The 21574-nt window shown below is 40.2% G+C and overlaps 1 protein-coding gene across 4 annotated transcripts in view; it reads left to right on the top strand.

Moving 5' to 3' along the window:
* Positions 1 to 21574, top strand: part of LOC134219901 (sodium/potassium/calcium exchanger 5) — an 81129-nt gene that overhangs the window by 36461 nt on the left and 23094 nt on the right. For 2 of the 4 annotated variants that reach the window (XM_062698801.1, XM_062698799.1), the window contains exons 2-5: positions 18995 to 19168; positions 19342 to 19529; positions 19621 to 19807; positions 20123 to 20200. In XM_062698801.1, the coding sequence (XP_062554785.1) occupies positions 18995 to 19168; positions 19342 to 19529; positions 19621 to 19807; positions 20123 to 20200 (627 nt within the window). The remainder of the gene's footprint in view (positions 1 to 18994; positions 19169 to 19341; positions 19530 to 19620; positions 19808 to 20122; positions 20201 to 21574) is intronic. The other 2 variants (XM_062698802.1, XM_062698800.1) reach the window with 1 other exon arrangement.

Here is a 21574-nt window from a genome sequence, read left to right as displayed (position 1 = left end):
TTATTCAGGATTATGGACAAGGCCTCATTCCGGTCTTTTCCCTTCTCCCGGAGAGTTCTAAGCTGCTTCCTCTGCGAGCGTGTGAGTGTGGGGATTTTCTTTCTCAGAGCACCCTTGGCTTCCGTAGAACCCTTGTTATCTTCGGATCCTTTGCTACTTGCTAAAGATTGTTGGGGGTTGATGATGATCCTTATACCATCATCTTCGTTATCTTCCATGTCCAACAGGTTGGAGTCGGTCGATGAGGGGTAGTAGATCTGGATCAGCTTTGTCGAAACATGTGCTGCTCCGGGAGATAGGCGTTGAGGGGCAGGATATTTCCATCTTCTCCTGCGAACTACTGAGTAGCTGGTCTTCGGTAAGGCCAAGCTGACTCAGAGTATTCTCCACTTCGCTCTCACACGACTGAGAGAGGCAGTCGTCACCTTGAGGGTTGTTTGTAGAATTTGTACTCATTTTTGGTCCCACGAGTAGCTAGGGAAATAAATGTCCGCTGCACCAGTGCCCCGCCGTAGTGCAGTAAGGGCTGCTTACTGGGGTGTTCGCCCCGGTGCACCCCAGGCTCCGTTCGCGGTTGAGCATGTTTAGAACCCCTTCAACCATTCAGCCCTCGGCACGGGTCGCATGACACCTTGGCATTGGGGTTTATCCATTTTTGCTTTACACGATGGCCATGAATAACAGCCATCGCAACCAGCCCTCCTAACAAAAAGGATCGATTCATTTTCCATCATTTTTTAAAATCACAGGTCGTCGTTACTATGGAGCTTGAATTCAATATTACGTTCTACAAAAAGTTAGATGTAAAATTAGAGGCTATTGAACACAAAAAGTGAAAGGTTGTATCCTAGACACGACCGCCAATTGGACGTAGGATTACGTAAAGTGTAAAAGATTATATTTTGAAATTCTGAATATGCTCCCTGGCGCTGATTTTCGTAGTTGTTGTTGTTGTTGTTGTAAATTCAATCTTGGTTGGAATATCCTCGGCATGTTCGCATATCCTGGAAATAAATGGGCGAAAACCCGATTGTTGCTTTAAACTCATTTCGGTTTATAACTAAAAGCACAGTATGCAAGAGACAGAAGATCGGTAAACAACGACTTCTTCCATGAATATTTGGTGGCGCTGAAAAGGCTCAGAGCAACATTGTCAAGGGCGTCGAGCATCATAAACAGCTTCGTAAACGACATCTTCGAGCGTATCGAGCTGGCCAAGCCCGCCGTCTCGGAGGGTGCCAAAGTCGTCACCAAATACACTTAGTGATGAACTCTTTAATTTACTAAAAATCACTCTAATAAAGATATAAAAAAAAGTCACCAAATACGTCAGCTCCTAGTGAATGAACGAGAACGTAGCTCCACTTAACAGCTACCTATTCCAGCTTTCTACCATCGCCAAATGGTAGTGGTTTTCACTTTGAAGAAAATATTTCGGCTCCACCTTTTCTTGGGTACAATCTGGGTGATGCGAATAGAATAATCGATTTGGTTGTCAAACTGAAGCCAAAATTTTCTATTATGCCGGAGCCAAACATTGGTGATTGTGGTTATGTTCGTTTCGGATCTAATATTGAGAAGTATTGTTATTATTTGAGGAAAAAATAAAAATTAACTTTGTTTTAGTTTTGTATTCTTTGTAACAAATATTTTCACATTGTATTTCGAGTGGAAAATTAGTAGGAATGCAACTAAAAAGCACTCGTTACGAAATTTCACGAGATTCAGAAGCTGATTGGAGCAGGAATGTATGTAAACAATCGTAAAGTCATGTAGAGTCTAGCTCATTTGTGCGCCCCCATGCAGCATGGAAAGAGAAATTCGAAGAGCGGGAAATGTTTGATTTCAAAATATCCCTCTCCTCGCTTGAGCGCAGAAAAGTGGCTCTAACAGCAGCACCCAGGGTACAATGGAACATTTGACAAGAATCGATTTTGATCCACAATGCACCTTTCTAATCACTCATAGCAAACAAACGATAGTTTGTACCTTGCGTAAAAATTTCACTTGACTGCTGCTGCTGTCGGACAGTCTTTCGATAATTTTCTGCTAAGTAGTCACTATTAAGAAAACTTTTTCAGTAACGCCATTGATATCCGGGGAGCGTAATCGACGTCATTTTTGCCATCAATCCTTTCTTCTCATTAAATTTTGGTCCTGAGAAGAACCGATTTTCTTTTCACAATGCGCCACTAATAGTAACTAAACGACAGTCCGAAGATTGCTGCTTTTGGCGATGGCCTCTCGATGATCCGCTTTCTGCTTAGACTGCTGCTACGGGCGTCATCGTTTTGTCCGCTCTCCGAGAAAACTTAATTGAACTGAGGATAAGAGTCCAGCCCGTAAGTTGCACGATTATGATGTCTGTGCTTGCGATGCACATACGCGATTGGTTGGTTTACCAATTTCTCACAGTGCCTGGTGAAATTCAATTTTTCAATAGTTTAACACCTTGAATGCATTTTTCGATAGTTTAGCAAAATCTTAAAGAGTTCGTCGATCGATTAATACCAAAATCTTTTAAATCGGTCGGAAGACGGCTGAGTTATTAGCCCATACTTCCTGACCACTTTTCGTGACGGTCTCAGATTTGAATCTGCAGAATGAACCCCCTATCTTCCCGAAGGACGTAATCCTACGTCAAAAATATGGGTTCAAATATTTAAATAGCGAGTAATTTTTAGAATTTTTTAATGTGTACCATTACTGCCTATGATCGCATATTTGTAACAATCGACAAAAGTAGGCATGAGAGAAATGGAACGATGAAGTTTGTTATATGTATAAGTATGTATGAATTTCTAAAAATTCCCTAAAATTGCACAAACACTTTATCCAGTTGGAATCTACGGTAGAAACATTTCCATTACTTGGCATTTGAATGCAAACTAATTTGGAATTTTTTTGTACATAGCACATAGCGTACTAACAAAAAAAAATTTCAGTGTTACGGTTATGCGGTCACTTAGCTTAATGTTACAAAACAACTTGGTAGTTTTTTCGAGTTTTTTTGGAACAAACTTTCTTATTTCACCTGATAAACTGGAAGAATTGCCAATTTGGAGATGATTTATGAGCTTATCTCAAAATCAACAAAAATGCAAATGTTACAAATATGCGATGTGTTCTCATGCGTGCTCTTCATCACTGAAAAAAAATCACACAAAAGAAATTTGCGGTCCAATTCTTTGGTTTTTTTTATGGTTAGATCTTATGCATTCAAGTAACAGCAGCATAATTTTCAAAAAGCAGTAACTAAAGGTGTGCGCCGCCACAGAAATTATTGCATCGGCGCACTCCCGTTTGAAATCTGCTTCGCCGCTGATATATAATTTCACACGGCGATTCAAAGTCCACCGAATTTTCCATGGAAATCCCGAGGGACCAGTGGGAGGGACCATACAATTTATTTCCCAAAACATACCTTTAAGACTCCAGACAATATTTCGGGAAAACATCATTGATTTCGATAAAAATTCCATACAATTTCTTGAAAAGTTTTTCCTAAAAAGAAGAAAAACTTCCAGTGAAAATTTCAAAAAGACCATCTTGTGAGATCTCGAATAAATTTTTGTGAAAATTTGGAAGAACTTTTGTGGAATGTCTGAAGAGTGGATTTTTCCGGATTATTTTCCGAGGAAATTTAAATTAATTAATCGAAAATGTTGTTTGATCGAATTGGTCGTTTTCCGAAAAAAATCGTTTGGTCGAAAATATTTATTTATTTATTTATTTGTTTGAGTCTTCGAAAATATAAAAAAATCGCACTGGAAACTAAATATTAATCTTAGATCTAAACACATTTTTCGACATAGTAAAATCAAACAAGTGGTACACATCATTAAAACGTTGACAACAAACATCTAACGGATTATTTTGTCCATAAAGAGTCCGATGCGCTGCAGGACGAAAGAAATCAAATCGCCTGGTTATCCTTTCCCAAGAGTTCAGTACAGTCGATATTGCCTTGGAGCAGGTCAAAAATCAGCAAACGTTGGAGAAACTCACGTCGCTGTTGTAGCGTTGGTAAATTAATCAAGGCACATCGTTGTTGGTACGGTGGAAGAAACTCACGTGTGCGCCACGGAAGGTGCCGAAGTGCATATCGTATGAAAACCTTCTGGACTCGTTCCAGACGAGCGATTTGCACGGCATGATACGGGGCCCAGATAGTAACACCATATTCCAAAATACTTCGAACAAGCGAAACGTATAACGATTTGAGGCAATAAACGTCAGTGAAGGTCCTCGTGTTACGCCTTATCATTCCCAAAATAGCAAACGCTTTGGCGGTAGCAATTGCGATGTGCTCAGAAAATCTTAGCTTGCTATCAAGTGAAATACCCAAGTCCTTGATGACCGCAACTCGTTCCAGAAAGATATTCCCCATCGAATGCTGTTTAGCAGCAATGGTCCTTTTGCAGAAAAAAGCCATTTGGCCGAAAATGTCATTTGGCTGAGCAAAGCGTACGGCTAAAAATGTCGTTTGGTCAAACTAGTCGTTAGGCCGAAAATACCGTTTGATCGAACAGGTCATTCGGCTGAAAAAAGTTCTTCAGCCAAATAGGTAATTAAAAATACCGTTTGGCTGAAATGGCCGTTTGGCAGAAACCCGTTACACCGAAAATGTCGTTTGGCCGAAAATGCTTAACCGAACAGGTCATGTGGCTGAACGAATCATACGGCCGAAACTATGCCATTTGGTAGAAATGACCTTGGAACGAGAATGTCATTTAACTGAACGAGTCGTACGGTCGTAAATATCGCTCGATCGATCAGGTCATTGGACTGAAAATGCTGTTTGACCGAAATGGTCGATTGACCGAACAGGTTATTTGGCTGAACGAGTAGTACGGCTGACTTAGTAGCACAATTCAGATCAATTTTGTTGCAGCAACTCCAATGTGACTGGATTCGGTCGCTGGTGAGTCACAGTAACTGTGTTACGGCTTGTTTTATTTTGTTCAAATATTTGTTAATATTTTATTGAGTCTGAGTCATTTGTATCAAATTGCGTCAGTTTTGTTTGTTAATTCGATTATAACAACGATGAATCGATAAATCGAAGTAATCGATTATTTTGCGACGCCTCTAGGGCTGCCCAATAACACAGAAAACCTATACAAAAGGTCAGCGATAAATGCAGCAAACTAATTGTTACACACAAAGTGCGCAATACGCAAATATTTTTTGCGGTGTTTGGCTGATGGTCCAAAACCTTCTATGAAACCACGTTATATCGTGTAATAGGCATCACCTAGTCGTCTCTCTCAGGGCACCAAGAGATAACGTGCATTATTTTATTATGTTATTTGTTAGATTCAGATTGTGTATCATTATGTTTGCATAAAATAATTGTAACGTGGAACTTGTTACACTGGCGCCCAACGTGGGGCTCGACACGGCCGTCCAGCTACATAACCCATAATGATAGGAATGACGATTTGGGATTATGGCAAGTATCGATTTGATTTTTTAGTGTGAGGTTTATTTGATTTTTCGCGAGAATCATTTGAATTGTATCAAACTAGACAACTTTTGGTAGGAATCGCTACCGTTTATGAGGTTTTAGAGAGATTTGTGGTTATGTTTCCAGTCTGCTAGTCCTGTAGACAGATTTTTCGTCACTAGGTTCTCCGATTCATGAAAAAATCTGCGCCATTGGATAAGGTTGTGCTACTGTTTGTTTTATTTTGTTCGAACATTCGTTAATGTTTGATTAAATCTTAGTCATTTGTGGTAGATTGCGTCAGTTTTGTTTGTTGATTCTGTGGCTAGATTCAAGTAGAAAGCTTTAAAGCAGGCAATAAAATACCAAGAAGTGATTTGCTCCAGACACAGATATCAAATAGTTGATCCCAAGTTGCATCAATTGTTTCGGAAAGCCTAAATAAGACAGGAATCCTAAACAAAAGGTCAGATATTAATGCAGCAAACTAATTGTTGTAGACAAAATGTGCAAAATGCATAAAAAATAAATTTTTGGGATTTGGCTTATGATCCAAAATCTCATATGGGGGATCGTAATTCTTAACCATTCCCATCCCGAAAAATCCCACGAACAGAGAAGGCTCCCTCACGCTGCTTTTCGCCGAGAAATCGTGTTGCGGAAAAAAGGGACTAATGAGAGATAACCATTTCTCCCTCACTACCAGTGCCGCGAAAAGTTGATATGCTCGTTTTCTAACTCCTTTCCAGTGTTGGAAAATGTACTGTGAAACACTTTGGTTATGCGATTGTTTACATTTTATCCAATCAAATTTCATGCACCGAACAATCCGAAACAGTTTGCCAAAAAAATGAACGTGAATTTTTTTTCCTCATCGGCAAACTGTTTCTTGCTGCTGCGTGAGAGTCTTGTGTCGCCGATGCTGTCAGCATTCTCGTGAGCATTCTAGTTTTGGCGGCTCGCAAACAGAACAGAACCGAGTTTAATTACCTGTGGCGCACAGCCTGGAAATAGTGGGAGCCATCGGTACTGATGTTCTAATCTATAAAATAAGCAAAAAGTTATAAATGAATATTGCCTCCAAAATACAGTTATACGTTGTGAAATTATTGTACGACCCTTGAGAAAGGCCAAAATCAATCGGCCGAAACGTTGGGAACGTATACAATTAATCGTTCTTAATTCAACAGACTGAGAACGCCAAAATTTGAATAAATTGTACGCAAACCTTAATTTTTTGGAGAGAAAATAGTAAAAGCATGGACTGACTGTCATCTGTTTGGCGTGGCTGCAGCTGCGGCTGCCGTGGTTTTCTTTTCTGTCATTGCATGGAATAATGAATGGTAAAAAGAAATGTCAACCATTCCCCTCCCTGTTTCTCCCTTCTCATTTCTTACTTCATACTTCTCACTGTGAAAATTGAGAAGTGCGAAATGAGAAGTGAGGAAAAGAAGTGTAAAATGCGAAGTGAGACGTCTCCCTCCGTACAAAAAGTGTCAAATTAGAAATGAGATGAATCACTTTTCACATCTAAGTCTTCATTGCTCACTTCTCACTTGTTACTTTACACTTCTCACTGTATTCCTTACAATGTATTCCAAAAAGAGATGGAGTGTTGATAAAATCATTCACAAATTTCAATCATTGAGCCCGCGTTAGCAAATTCGTTTGCGATTTAAAGGAATGTATCACGCCTGAATTTTGCATGCTTAAACTCATCATTTCACTCATTTACCGAAAAATCATTTCACTCCAAAGGGTGTTTGAAATAAATTCGGGGGTAATTTGTTGTTTACACATGCAGGAGTACCGATTGTTCTAAGCGACGGACGTCAATTCACTATTTTAATAAAGGAAAACAAAATAAAACCTTTGATGATTCAATTTGGCCATTTAGAAGTTTCTGTGGGTCGAAAACGCCGCCGATCAAAATTATAATAAAAATCTCCACCGACTATTTTTGAACCGGCACACACTTTTGACAGTAAACCTTATTTCGTAGATTGTACATTGATAGCTGTGATTCATATAACTCGAGTTTCTTGCCCAACTGCTTATGGATTTCTGTTTCAATTACCAAATACCTAAGCATTTATGCCAAACCATTTGTTCGACAACGTTCCGTTACTACTCCATGTTCCAAGCTTCCAATCGTGATCCTTTATTCGTCGCCTAGGTCGTTGCCGATTGTATCGAGTCGTATTATCTTCTATGTCGTTCGTAATAGTTGTTTTTAAAGGCGGCCTATTGGGCCTGCGCAAACCTCCTGTCTCGTCGGAGGGCCGTCATGTCAGGGCTGTTTAGCGTCCCACCTAACACCAGGACTTGGGCTTGTGCGCTTTGAGCGGCACACGGTCGCTTTGGCGGAGCCTACTTGCGGATACATGCAGCTTTTTATAGAGGTTTAACAGGGCCCACTGTCAAACCCCACCACATCCTAGGCAGGCGCCACAACTCGCAGATGGCCTGGGGAGGGATCGTCAAGCCCTTGGACATAGTCCCTGCTGCCCTCCGTTACTACTCCGTTACTAAGAAATTGAGAGAATTGGTAATATGGCTTCTACTCAACGAGCAATCAGCGGTCAGCGACTCACCGACGCTTATATTCTTCTTCGAGGTTTCTAAGCCAAATTATCATGTTTGCATTCGTATATCATGAGGCAAACATGTTGATACTTTCATACCCGGGGAAGTCGAGAAAATTTCCAATCCGAAAATCGAATCCACCGGGAATCGAATCCAGCCACCTTCAGTAAGGTCTTGTTTAGTAGCCGCGCTTTTTACCGCACGGCTAAGGAAGGCCCCGACCGACACCCATATAGACCAAAAAGTTCGAGATTTGATGATAGTCTAGGAATATAATTATAAGCAAATGATATTATATGCTATGAAAATATGTTGGTAACCAATTACCATGCTAAGAAATTTATGTTACTCTGTTCTCTTGGGTGTTGAATCTCCTAGGATGGGACAAAGTATGAGACTTGTCCTGGCTAATTGGCCTAGGCTTAAGCGCCATTACAGGCTCTCTGAGTAGAAAACGGAAAAATGGTAAAATGGAACTTCTTTCTCATATGTGTCGATAGTCAACATATTTGTATTCATGATATGAAGCTAACACGATGATAGTGGTGGGATTTGTCCAGGGAAATCGAGAAAAATGTCAACCCGACAATTGTTCCCTAGACCAACACCGAGAATCGCATGTAGCCACCTTCAATATGGCCTTGCTGTGTAGCTGCACATCTATTTTTTTGTGTACATTTTCCACTGCGACCATTTGGTTGATTTATTGTGGCAGGTGCACATCTTACCACTAGGCTGTTAAGAAAAGCCTTTATTGTACCTTTACGTATATGTATTGTGATCTCAAACCGATCGATTTTTACCCTCTCGTGCTCGATGCAGTGACCTTCCTTAGCCGTGCGGTAAAATGCGCGGTTTCATAGCAAGACTATGCTGAAGGTGGCAGTTAATTATTGTGGAAGTGCTGGATGAGCACCAAGCTGCGATGCGGCAATGCCCCAGTGGCGGTCTAATGTGAATAAGAAGACTTGATGTACTTGATCTCATATATGTTTATCAACCAAAGCGTTATTCACGATTTTAGTATTTTTTCACATGATGACCTCGCTTATCAGTCAGTATTACATTGTAGCTCTAAACAGACAAATTAATTATGCCCAGCTGTCAACGGGGCTATTCGTTTAACAGCGCAGATCATAAATCGGATGCATACCCAAAGATAAAAGTTTAGATGCAAAAAAGGAGCGAATCATTTGAAATGCACACTTCCTGCTGTTGTCAGTGATGCTAATTACTATTAAACACTGTTTATAAAACAAACAGCTGTCGTCGGCGGCGGCACTGTCGTGCGACACAATTTGATTTTATCTCGCGAAATATTTTACACACGGCCGGCAGGCAACGATCATCGGTCTACACAGTGTGTGCATATTGATACGTAAGGCAGTGCAAAGTGTTACATCTTGATTCAAGTAGATGTCGGAGGGTGTGTATGGGAGTTGTGAAGCAACTGGGATTTATTGGAGAAGGAAAGAAGTGTCGGATGTACGTTATCATTTTCGTTTGTCCGTATTTGTATAGCGTGCATCGTTTGAGATCAGATTCAAATATTCTTGGTTGGGTTTTACAATGTAGCGTTGGGAAAGTTTAGGCTAATTTTCTGTTGTCATTTAATGAAAAATGCATAAAAGGAAACTGTGTTGAATAAAAGTACTGTACGTACAGTATTGTAGAAGGCACGACTTATGTTTCTTGTTTCTTTCTTTTGGTGGTTTGTTTCCATTGAATAGGCGTTTCTACGATTTATATATACGTGTGCAAGAATGTATGCACGATTTTATTTAACTATGTCAGTCTCTCAACCATGTTACTAGTAGTTTCTTTTTTTTCACTTTCTTATGGGCCATACTGTAGTTTGCCAACTATGTATCTTATTTGCTGCGTCAAAAGTAGGAGATTCCAACTTCGTGCACCACTCTAGGCAGAATATGTGTTTATGTGTCAAAATAATATCAACCCTAAAATACATTGTAGTTTCATTGTTTCTTAGCATTCAAAAATAAACAAAACCATTTTTTTTTTCCTGTTCGGGTGTGCCACTGCGACCAGTTATTAGATCTATTGTAGCGTTACCCGTATCCTTAGTGTTTAAGTGCATGTCGAATTACTCCATTACTATTGATAAGCAATGCAGTATCGGTTTCGATACAGTTGTTGTTTTGTTTTCTCAAGAGCACCATGACAAGGTCCCGCTATTTAGACCCTTCACAGAGAGCAATCCCATTGAAGGCGCGCCCCTTATCAATAGGAAATCAATCCTGTCTTGAGAAAACATAACAGTAATACTGTTTTTGGCCATGCATCGGAGCCCTAGCCACATCCTTGTCTTGCTTCTAGAGTATCACCAGTAAAGCTACAAACCCGGGATTTAGCTCTGTCTACAAGACCATTTCAAGCAAGAGAATTTGTTCAGTAATAAGAACTTCCGTGTGTTCCTCTCACTACCATTGTTCACCAGTTCGAGAAGAGTTAGTACGTATTTAAACCCCTAACTCGATTTTTCCAGCAATCAGTTCAGCCTAGGGACGGGTACCGAGGTTTTTTAACTAATTGCTTGAAAAGTTGTTTCCGCTGCATACAGTTTAGCCTCAAACAAGAGGAATTCGAGTCTTTCAACTGTCTGCAAGGTAACATTAATTATGTTTTATTTCTGAGACTGCTGTTGGTAGCGGGGACTAAATACGATGAATCCTTAATTACCACAACTCATTGCCCTAGCTAGAAAATGGATTAAGCTAGGGCTCTGTTTGGTAGATCTTACACACTACGTCAAAGTGATCTACCGTGTTACGGGACCGTGTTACGGAACAAAACCATACTTTACTACATTAGACGAAAGGCAAGCCAATATAAACAGTTGCCACGATTACGAAAATTTGATAAATAATCGTGGAAAGTGTGGGAATTGAACTCACACTCCACATACTATTTTATACCCATTTCAGCGTTTATTTCAAAAGGCTCAAACGACAATAATGATACAGAAGGTAGCAACTATGAAGTTTGATTATGTTTCTAGATCGATAAGCTTGGAGTGGTACATAAGGAATACAAATATGTGAAAGTTTGATAAAATTTCTTTCATTGATTTTACGTTTCCAAAGAGAGTAAGGGGAAGCTATATATATAAATATCGTGCATCTCTTCCAAACATAATGTCAAATTCTTTCACTTTACTGAACATGATCCTAGGATATTCTTTTTCAGTCATCCCGAACATTTTGCGCTCTCAGGCTCTTCAACTGTGAAACACCATGGCGTATGAAACCTGCCACGATGCATACGGCCTTTTCTGGATATTGTCTTCACCTTACGCTCTTTCGGTATACGAACAACGTGTCTAGACCACTGTAGTATGCTATCCTTTTAAATATCATTTGAACACCAGGAATGCTTCTGTTTGCTGCCGATTATATTATTAACTAGCAGAACGTACCTCGGGTTGCTAGTTGAATTTGGCGTTTTAAATATCCATTAGGGTGGTTCAAAAAATCGATTTTGCTCCACAGTGCTCAGATTACTAATTATTGGGACGGTTAATCAACATGCGGTTTTCGTTGGGTGAAAGCTGTTGAGTATCCCTTTTTGCTATGTAGGTTTTCTTTTAACCTGCGCTTAATGGGGAAACGTCATTAACAGTATAATGAAAAAATAAATTTCCCCATATTAATTGCATGCAAACTTGAAACGGCTTGTGCTAAATCAGTTTAAATCCAAATGAGCTCAAATTTTCAGAGGACACTCAGAACATGGTAAAAAATCAGATGAGCACTGTGGAGCAAAATCGATTTTGTGAACCACCCTAATATCCATTAATGAGTTTTTTTTGCGTCGTCGCACGCTAGATCAATTTTCGTGCGATCACATTGGGTTTCCTTACAGCTACCCTATTCTTGTATTTTAACGGATGGTCACTAAAAAACGAGAATTTCAATACTTCAATATTTTTCTATGGGAACATTAATGCTTTCAGAGAAATATTTCCTTATGTAAATGAATCCTTAGAATATTTAGAAAATTGTCGCCTACACACTTTTACTCCAACATGTTCAGTTCTTTCAAACATGCCGTCAAACAGGAAGGATGCGTACCGCATTGTACACTTTTTTTTTCAAGCGAACAAAGATCGTGACCGTGAAAATGTTTTGAAAACTATTAAAGGATTTTAAGTTGACCGAGGTACCTCGTCAAATTTGCAAACTGTTTTGTATATATAAACACAGATGATCTAAGACGAATCGATTTGTGAGAAAATCTTGCAAGTCGGCCCAACCGTTCATGAGTTATACTGCCTCGAAGGAAATGTAAGTCGACCCGGCAGACGTTGTCCTGAAAAATAGGCAAAAATGCCCGTTGTAAACTGCCCATGCGAAGTTTCCATACGTTTCTTAATTTTAGTTTTACTCAACTTTATTAATAATTTTTGCATGAGGAAAATCCGTCGAAAACTATAACGAATGTAACTGGAATGAAGGAATGAAGAAAATCCATCCAGCCGTTTTCGATTTATGCGGATACGAACACAGACCATTTCATTTTTAATATATAGAGAAGATATTATACAATAGTTATTATCCGCAGCTCCTTACGCTTAAATACTCTGAAAGCTTTCCGGTCAGTTCTCCGTGTTTCATAGCCTTATAAGATCATGATTATCAAAAGTGCGGCAGACGGCGTTCGAACCATGAACATCAGGATAGGCTAAGGAGGGCGACTTGGTAAATGCATAACATTTCCGAAGTTTTTACATTGTAACAGTGAATGGATAGCTGAATAATTAATCTGAAATAGCATTTTGGGGAATTGCAAGTCCGAAATTCGACACAATTTAAATCATTTCTGAATTAATTTTGTGTGCAGTTTCCGCAACATTTCAACTGTTTCTACATATTTTAAAAACGGTTAAACAGGCGTTAGAAATATTTTAGATCATCGGTGTGGAAAACCTAACGGTGGCAGTGCATACTTCTACACCTCTGCATTGTGTGAGTTTTTATTCTTGTCGCGGGACGACGCAGTGTTGTGAATTCTTAGTCTCAGTGAGGAAGATTTGTAGAATATTGATACTATTGCCTGTTCATACTCACTTTCTAGTAATGATAGTTGAAAATTGTTAGCAGCAACAAAAGACTTCTTTTCTCACCGCACACCATTCAGTTCACTCACTGGTGCATGAAAGTGAGGGCCCTATGTAAAGGCTCCCCTAGACCTAAGCGATTTCATCGCCGTGACGGCGACAACTAGTTGCCGCGATACTATTGTTGGGCCGCTGCAGGCAATGTTCCATCTACGCAGTCGCCAAGCGAAAGAATTGCGTCGCGATTGACGCATCGCGTGTGTTTGGGGGAACCTTAACCTGGAGTTTGAATTAAATGGTCTATTGAATCAACCAAAGCCTTCATGATGTCCTAAGCCATGCTATCAACTCAATTATGTTCTCTGAGTAGTTGTCTTCCACTTGCGTCTCAAAACAATACATATGAGGTGTTGTAAGATCTCCAAATTGTCCTGGAGTTTGAATCAAATGGTCTAATGAACCAACCAAGGTTTCCACGATGTCCCCAGCCGCGGTGTCAACTCAATTATGTACTCCGAGGATTTGTCTTTCACTTGTGTCACAAAACAAGACATATGAGGTGTTGTAAGATATCCAAATTGTCCTGGACTTTGAATCAAATGGTCTAATGAATCAACCAAGGCTTCCATGATGTCTTCAGCCGCGGTATCATCATAATTAGTCTCAAGAACAATTTGGAGACCTTACAACATCTCATATGCTTGGATTTAAGACGCAAGTGAAAGATAAATACTTGGAGGACATAATTGGGTTGTTACCGCGACTGGGGACATCAGGAAAGACTTGGTTGATTCGGTAGTCTATTTGATTCAAACTCCTAGACAATTTGGAGATCTTAGAACAACTCATATGCCTGGATTTGAAACGCAAGTGAAAGACAAATACTCTAAAACCATAATTGAACTGATACCACGGCATGGGACATCATGGAAGACTTGGTTGATTCAGTAGATCATTTGATTCAAACTTCAGAATAATTTGGAGATCTTACAACACCTCATATGCCTGGATTTGAGACGCAAGTGAAAGAAAAATACTCGGAGGACATAATTGGGTTGTTACCGCGGCTGGTGACATCATGGAAGCCTTGGTTGATTCGGCACACCATTTGATTTAAACTCAAGGGCAATTTGGAGATCTTAGAACAAGTCATATGCCTGGATTTGAGACGCGAGCGAAAGACAAATATTTGGAGGACATAATTGGGTGGTTTCCGTGGCTGGGTACTTCATGGAAGACTTGGTTGATTCGTTAGACCATTTGATTCAAACTCCAGAACAATTCGGAGATCTTAGAACAACTCATATACCTATATTTGAGACGCAAGTGAAAGACAAATACTCGGAGGACATAATTGGGTTGTAACCACGGCTGGGGACTTCATGGAAGCCATTGTTGATTCAGTAGATCATTTGATTCAAACTTCAGAACAATTTGGAGATCTTACAACACCTCATATGCCTGGATTTGAGACGCAAGTGAAAGAAAAATACTCGGAGGACATAATTGGGTTGTTACCGCGGCTGGTGACATCATGGAAGCCTTGGTTGATTCGGCACACCATTTGATTTAAACTCAAGGGCAATTTGGAGATCTTAGAACAAGTCATATGCCTGGATTTGAGACGCGAGCGAAAGACAAATACTTGGAGGACATAATTGGGTGGTTTCCGTGGCTGGGGACTTCATGGAAGACTTGATTGATTCGTTAGATCATTTGATTCAAACTCCAGAACAATTCGAAGATCTTAGAACATCTCATATACCTATATTTGAGACGCAAGTGAAAGACAAATACTCGGAGGACATATTTGAGATGAAACCGCGACTGAGGAGTCTAGGGAATTCTTAGATAAACTGCAAAGGAACGGCTGCTGAGACATATTTGGTTAATTAGATCATATAGGGCATAACTATAAATTAGATCATATAGGGCATAACAAAAAATAGATAACAGCCCTTCGGTTACGTGGGTAGACCTCAAGACCTATACTTTAGGGAATTCTTGGATGACTTGGAACGGAATTCGGTTTAATATTTCATGCACCTTGGGCATGCACCAAGAGATAACACCTCTTTCGTTATGCTTCTAGACCTTACCCGAGTAGCACACGTGTTGCACAAAAGTTTCTGTGACCTTTATACAACCGAATTTAGTCACATTTGTGCTGCTGCAACCAAATCGGCTTGGATTGTGTTGCTAGGGTAGGTCCTTGGCTAGTGTAGACTCCATGAAATTCTTGGATGACCTGGAATGCAATATTTGTTGAAGACAAATGATGAATATACAAAGCCTCTACTTTGTTCTTTGGGTTTCTAAGAGTGCCTTCTTATATGCTTACTTTTGGATGTCAATAATGTTTCAAATATTTTTTACGTCAAATGCCGTAAAAAGAAGGCTGTAAAACGAAGTGTCGTATAAAAAACTTCCGTAAAAAGAGGGTTGAGTGTACAACAAATATGTGCATCCAATCAATTGAACAGCCTTCTTGGGATTAAACAATTATTCGCACTGTACATTACCGCACCACAGTTCTCATATTCTTTAAGGCCGCTATTTGACGCCCTGATGCTGTGAACAAAATTTCACCTAAATCAGTCAACTCATTGGAAGTTTATCACCCTTATTCTTGTTTACGTACGAACGCGCTTTCGAACGAAAGCTGATACGGGATCTCGTTTACGCTAGCAAAATCCAATGGGGAAACGATTCGAACGAACTGCATTCGTTCGTCCTTAAACAAGAATAGGGGTGTATATGACAAAATGTATGGAGAAACATCGAAAAACAGTAATTTGGAGCAAGATGGCACCATTTACGATGATGTACTATGAAACTCATTCAGTGTTAGCAAAATTACATACAAATTCAATATTATGCTGGAAACCCCGAAAAGATTAGAGTTTACCCAGCAATGTTATATGCATTTTTCTGAATTGTTGTATGGGTGAATTTATTACTTTTCTTAAAGAAGCGAAATTTGCTTAGAACACCAAACTACACTTCAAAGAAATTCTAATAACTTAGCTGGAACATCAATCTTTTCATTTTTTATTTAAATTAATATATAGTGCCATCTAGCACAACATTACTGTTTTCGAAGTTTTTCCGCACATTTTCCATAAAAACTTCCAATAAGTCTAGCACAGCCAAACGTCGACCGATTTGGCTGAAATTTAGTCCAGAGCATCAGGACCTATCAAAAAAATTGTAATAGGTTTTTACCATACTAATTTGTCCCAACCTAATTAATTCGACACTCATTACTACCCAACAAACAATTTTAGCTGAATCAGCTTATCTTTTAGCTGAAGAAAACTATTTTTAGTAATATAAGACCTTTACTCACCTCCAATGTTTGTTGGGACAAGAGATTATAGAATCCTCTGCATCTCCGTGATTGTTACGGGGAATGGAAGGTTGGTTAGATGCAAAGGAAAACTATAGGAAGTGGCCGACTGAATCATTATTTTGTGCGAAGCTATGTCAAAGTAATTTTACCACCTACACAGAGCAGAACCAAACATTCCGATGATCGTGCGATCGTTCTGCATCCTATAGAAAACACGAGCAAATGCGCACCCTTTCCTTACCGACCGCACAAAATAGAACTGAATACCTGGATTTGCGTACAAAACGAAACACGCTCAATCGCAAACTAACTGATTTACTATCCCACCGCATAAAACATAACCAAACATACGGATCCGCATCCGATGCGAAATAGGATCAATCAGGCACTCCGTTTTCAGGCAAAATGGCTCTTTCTGCCAATCAGCCTTTTCTATCTAACAGCATTTTCGACCAAATTAGATCATTCGGTTAAATGACCTTTTCGACCAAACGTCCATTCCACTCAAACGACCTTTTAAGGCAAATGCTGTAAGGACATACCAGTTTTTCGGTCAAATAACATTTTCAGTGAAACCATTTTCGACCTAACACCCATTTCGAGAAAGCCAAATAGAATTTGGCGAGACGACTTTCGGAGAACAAATGGCCTTCCTGTTTGACGGTTAAAACGTCGATAAAACGACGAAAATGGGCCATTTGGCAGAGCCAACCATTAGGCCAATATCCATCTGGCCGAAAATGTTATTTAGTCGAAATCGACAAACGCCCAAAAATGTCGTTTGGCCGAGCTGGTCATATGACCAAAATGGATCGAATATGGCGGGAGTGCCACTTCCAGCTGCTGCGCGTATTTCTGGGCTAGTTTACCATCTTGTAGCCACCCAATGTTTAGCCGCGGCGAACGTCTTCGACGTGTGTTGTACACCATCGAGAGTTTTGAGCGCAGACATACTGCAACGAGGTAGTGGTCTGATTCAATATTCGCACTGCGGTAAGTGCGGACGATCGTGATGTCGGAGAAGAATTTGATATTGATTAGAACGTGGTTTGATTTGGTTTTCCGTTTCAGGTTAGGTGATTTCCATGTGGCCGCGGGAGGCAGCAAAGTTTATGCCTCGTTGGCCGTTGTCGTTCGATACAGTATGCAGACTATCCGGTCCGATGACCGGTCTACATTTCCTCCCTGCCTACCTGAGCGTTCATGTCACCGTTGACGATTTTATCGTCCCGCAGCGGGCATCCATCGTATATCTGCTCCAGCTGTACATAGAACGCTTCTTTCTCATTGTTGGATCTCCCTTCGTGTAGGCAGTGCTATAGTTGAAAAAGGGCCTTTTACCCTCAGCTTGCACATTCTTGCGTTGATTAACTGCCATTCAAATACACGATGGCGCATCTTGCCCAACACTATGAAGCCGATTCGCAGCTCGATGGTGGTGCCTCAGCTTTGGTAGAAGGTAGCCGCTCGATTCCCGCTTTTCCACACTTTCTGACCTGTCCAGCAGATTTTCTGCAGCGCTACGACGTCGAAGTGGCGGGGAATGTTATTCAACGTAGATTATCCTGTCGCAGCCTGTGAAACCTAGCGACTTGCAGTTCCAAGCTCCCAATCGTGATCCTTTATTCATCGCTTATTGTATCGAATCGAATCATCTTCTATGTCGCTCGTAATGATTGCTTTGAAAGGCGGCTTATTGGGCCAGCGCAAACCTCCCAACTAACACCAGGACTTAGGCTTGTGCGTTTTGAGCGGCACACGATCGCTTTGGAGGAGCCTGCTTGCGGATACATGCAGCTTTTTATAGAAGTTTAACAGAGCCCGCTGTCAAACCCCACCACATCTGCACATAAAATTGTTCTAAATATTATATCATGGGTTTTGGAGCAAATATTCACTGAAGGTGTTGATGAATTTTGACTCTTGAGCCCAAGATATTGTATTGCAGTATTGGAGTAATGCATTGTTGTAAAGTTATAAATCTGATTGTTTTCTACATTTCGATTTCAAACTGAGCCATAAACCAATGATTTTATATTGTCCAAAAGAATAATACATTTTTTTTCAAACATATTTATCAAAAAGCTTCCTTATATACTTATAATTGTTCTATGTAATACATGAAAAAGGCAGAACTCAGAAACTATACAGCACAGCCACTAATTGTTATTAATTTGACTCAATTATTACTAGCCAGGCGCCACATAATACGAAGAGTCAGTATGCTCACAGTTTTAATTAGCGCAAACCCAAGATAGCGAAGATGGTTCTCGGCAGAAGCTCGTCGGTGCTCCTGAAAATTTATTTGATGAATATTCAAATTAGATTATCAACTACCACACAACCTCAAAGCGCTTTGTAACTCCATGGAACGGCAAAATCTCGACTCGTGGATGATAGAAACGTAGTGCATTGGTTGAAATGAGACTCATTTGCACATCCATATGCGATTCGTTTTGGCTATCGCCCGATTGTACTACAACGCAAATTATTTCAATTTTCTCATAACGTCTCATCTCATCCTCCGCAGGGCTGAATTGTACACCACCTGCGATAGAGGACTTCCCGCCGGATCTGTTCACGGTGCAGCAGAGACAGAACGGGGCCATAGTGTTACACGCACTTGCTAGTTTATATTTATTTGTAGCTTTGGCTGTAGTATGTGATAAGTATTTTGTACCTGCCGTCGAAAAAATATGCCACGGTGAGTCATTAGCGAGAGCTGCTACTGTTCTTAAGGGGATTACGGTTGATAAGCAGCCAGTTTAATCCGTTGAGTCATGCAGGTGTTCGCCCCCGATGCGGTTGACCTCTTGATGAAATAAATTGTGATAAATTTGCTGTGCTAATATGCGTTGATGTTGTTATGTTCTCAAGCGTTAAATATGTCAAACGACGTGGCAGGAGCGACATTCATGGCGGCGGCGACGTCGGCGCCAGAGCTGTTCGTCAACGTGATTGGAACGTTCATCACAGAGGGCGACATTGGCGTTGGCACCATAGTGGGGTCGGCGGTGTTCAATATCCTGGCGGTAGCCGCCTGCTGTGGAATTGGTGCTGGAATGGTAGGCAGAACATCTTTGCTTCATTTATCGTTGCAATCTGTTTGTCCGGTGGCTTCACTTGTGTATATTTGCGCTTGCATTTTTGTTCCAGGTAGTCCCACTAGATTGGTGGCCTCTGACGAGAGATTGCCTTGCCTATGGTATTACGGTGGCAATACTGATCTGCATCATCCACGACGAAAGGGTCGAGTGGTACGAGGCGCTAATACTGGTGCTGCTGTATATCGTGTACATTGCTGTGATGTATTATGACAAGGCTTTCCAAAAGTGTGCCAGAGGCAAGTATCCGTTTTGTGTTTTTTTTTTCATTTGGCACCGTACGCATATTACGTAACATTAAAAGTAATAAATCTTGGTAACATTTTTTTTTATTGAAAACACCAAAATTACGTAAAGCTTGAAACCCCCGTATTGGAGAATTACGTAATCTGTGAACGATGCAATTATCTTATTCGTTTGGGATGGTAGGCAAATGGAGAGAATCCTGCTGTTACAAATAATTGATTGACAGCAGAAAAGTCTTCCTGGTGTTGGTAACTTTTAATCAACGTTTATAAAGCTCTTACTTTTCACTTCTCTTCGTTTGCACACAGATGGTTTAAAGAACGCACGTACACGCAAATCACAAGATGCATCTAGCAGCATCAAATCGGTATCCAGTAGAGATCAAGGTAAATGAGATAAGCGAATTGCATCTGCATGGTGCATCGAGTTAATTTCGTATCTGAACTGAATGATTTATTTTTATCTCAACATAAATAAGAGTTGAAAGATTTCATTAAATAGAACAAAAGTACAATGTTATGGAAATGCTAATATCATCTTCTAAACTTAGACGTGCATGTTCATGATAGAATTAGAGGCGAAGATATAGATTTGATAGTTCCGTTATGATACGACAGGCATGAAGAATGTTTTATAGGAGTGGATTTGGAAGCGAGCGGAGGGCAATATGGATTTTTCTTGATTCGGATAGGTCTTACAGTGAATCCGCCATTTACTAACTTCCTTCAGAGTAAAATTTTATTGACACGACAAAATAGAATAGTGCGTGGGTTCACGAAAAAACAAATCAGTTTTTTTTTTTATTTGCGTTTATTTTATTTTCCATAAATTCGTTTTCTAGAAGTTGTATCAATTAGACATAGAATGGAACTCCTAGAAAACGATCTTTACAGTTTTGATCGTATTCAAACGTAGGTTACAGAGAGCTTACAGAAATCATAGAGAAAATATGTATTCAGCGCTTCACGCAAAAATTGGGTGAATTCAGCCACCTCGGCTTGCCGCACATTTTGTTTCAAACATCTGAATTTTTCATCCGTTTTGACTCACTTCTTCAACCCCTCCGCACGGCTCTTAAAGGTTACTTGCGCATTTTACAAATAATCAGAAGTTATTAGAAAACTTCAAAAATTCTTAGTCGGCCTACACACATATCCACACGTGTGATTGTTGTTGAGAACGGAATCCCATTTGGCGGAATATCTTCTTATTGGCATTACATCCCCCACTGGACATTGCCGCCTCGAAGATGAGAGTTATTAAAGAACTTACATAGTTATTAACTACAAGGTTTCTTAGCCAATTTACCATTTTCGCATTTATATATTGTGAGGTTAACGCAATGATACTTCTATGCCCACGGAAGTCGTGAAAATTTCGAACCCGAAAATTTCCTAGACCGGACCGGGAATTGAACCCAGCCATCTTCAGCATGGTCTTGCTTTGTAGCCGTGCATCTTACCGGAAGGCCCCAATACTAGAGTTTTGCTAGCTTTCTGTGATCGATAATGGCGGCTTGCGAGTGTGGTAAATTCAAAGGTCCACCAATATAGACATTTATTTATAAATCATTATCGTTTGGATCGTTGACCAGATAACCTGTGAGTTATTCGTGATGGCATTAAGTGCAATACAATTCTGTTACAAAATAAGGGATTGCATCCACCATTGCCTTCATCCGGACAAGCGCCCACTTTTAAAGAAGGGATCAAATCCACCATTGCCTTAATCCTGGCAAACTGCCTACTTTTAAAGAATGG

This window comes from Armigeres subalbatus, chromosome 3 (genome assembly GCF_024139115.2).
Source record: "Armigeres subalbatus isolate Guangzhou_Male chromosome 3, GZ_Asu_2, whole genome shotgun sequence".
NCBI lineage: Eukaryota > Metazoa > Arthropoda > Insecta > Diptera > Culicidae > Armigeres > Armigeres subalbatus.
Note: the sequence above shows the minus strand (reverse complement) of the source record. Positions and strands in the feature narration are given on the sequence as shown.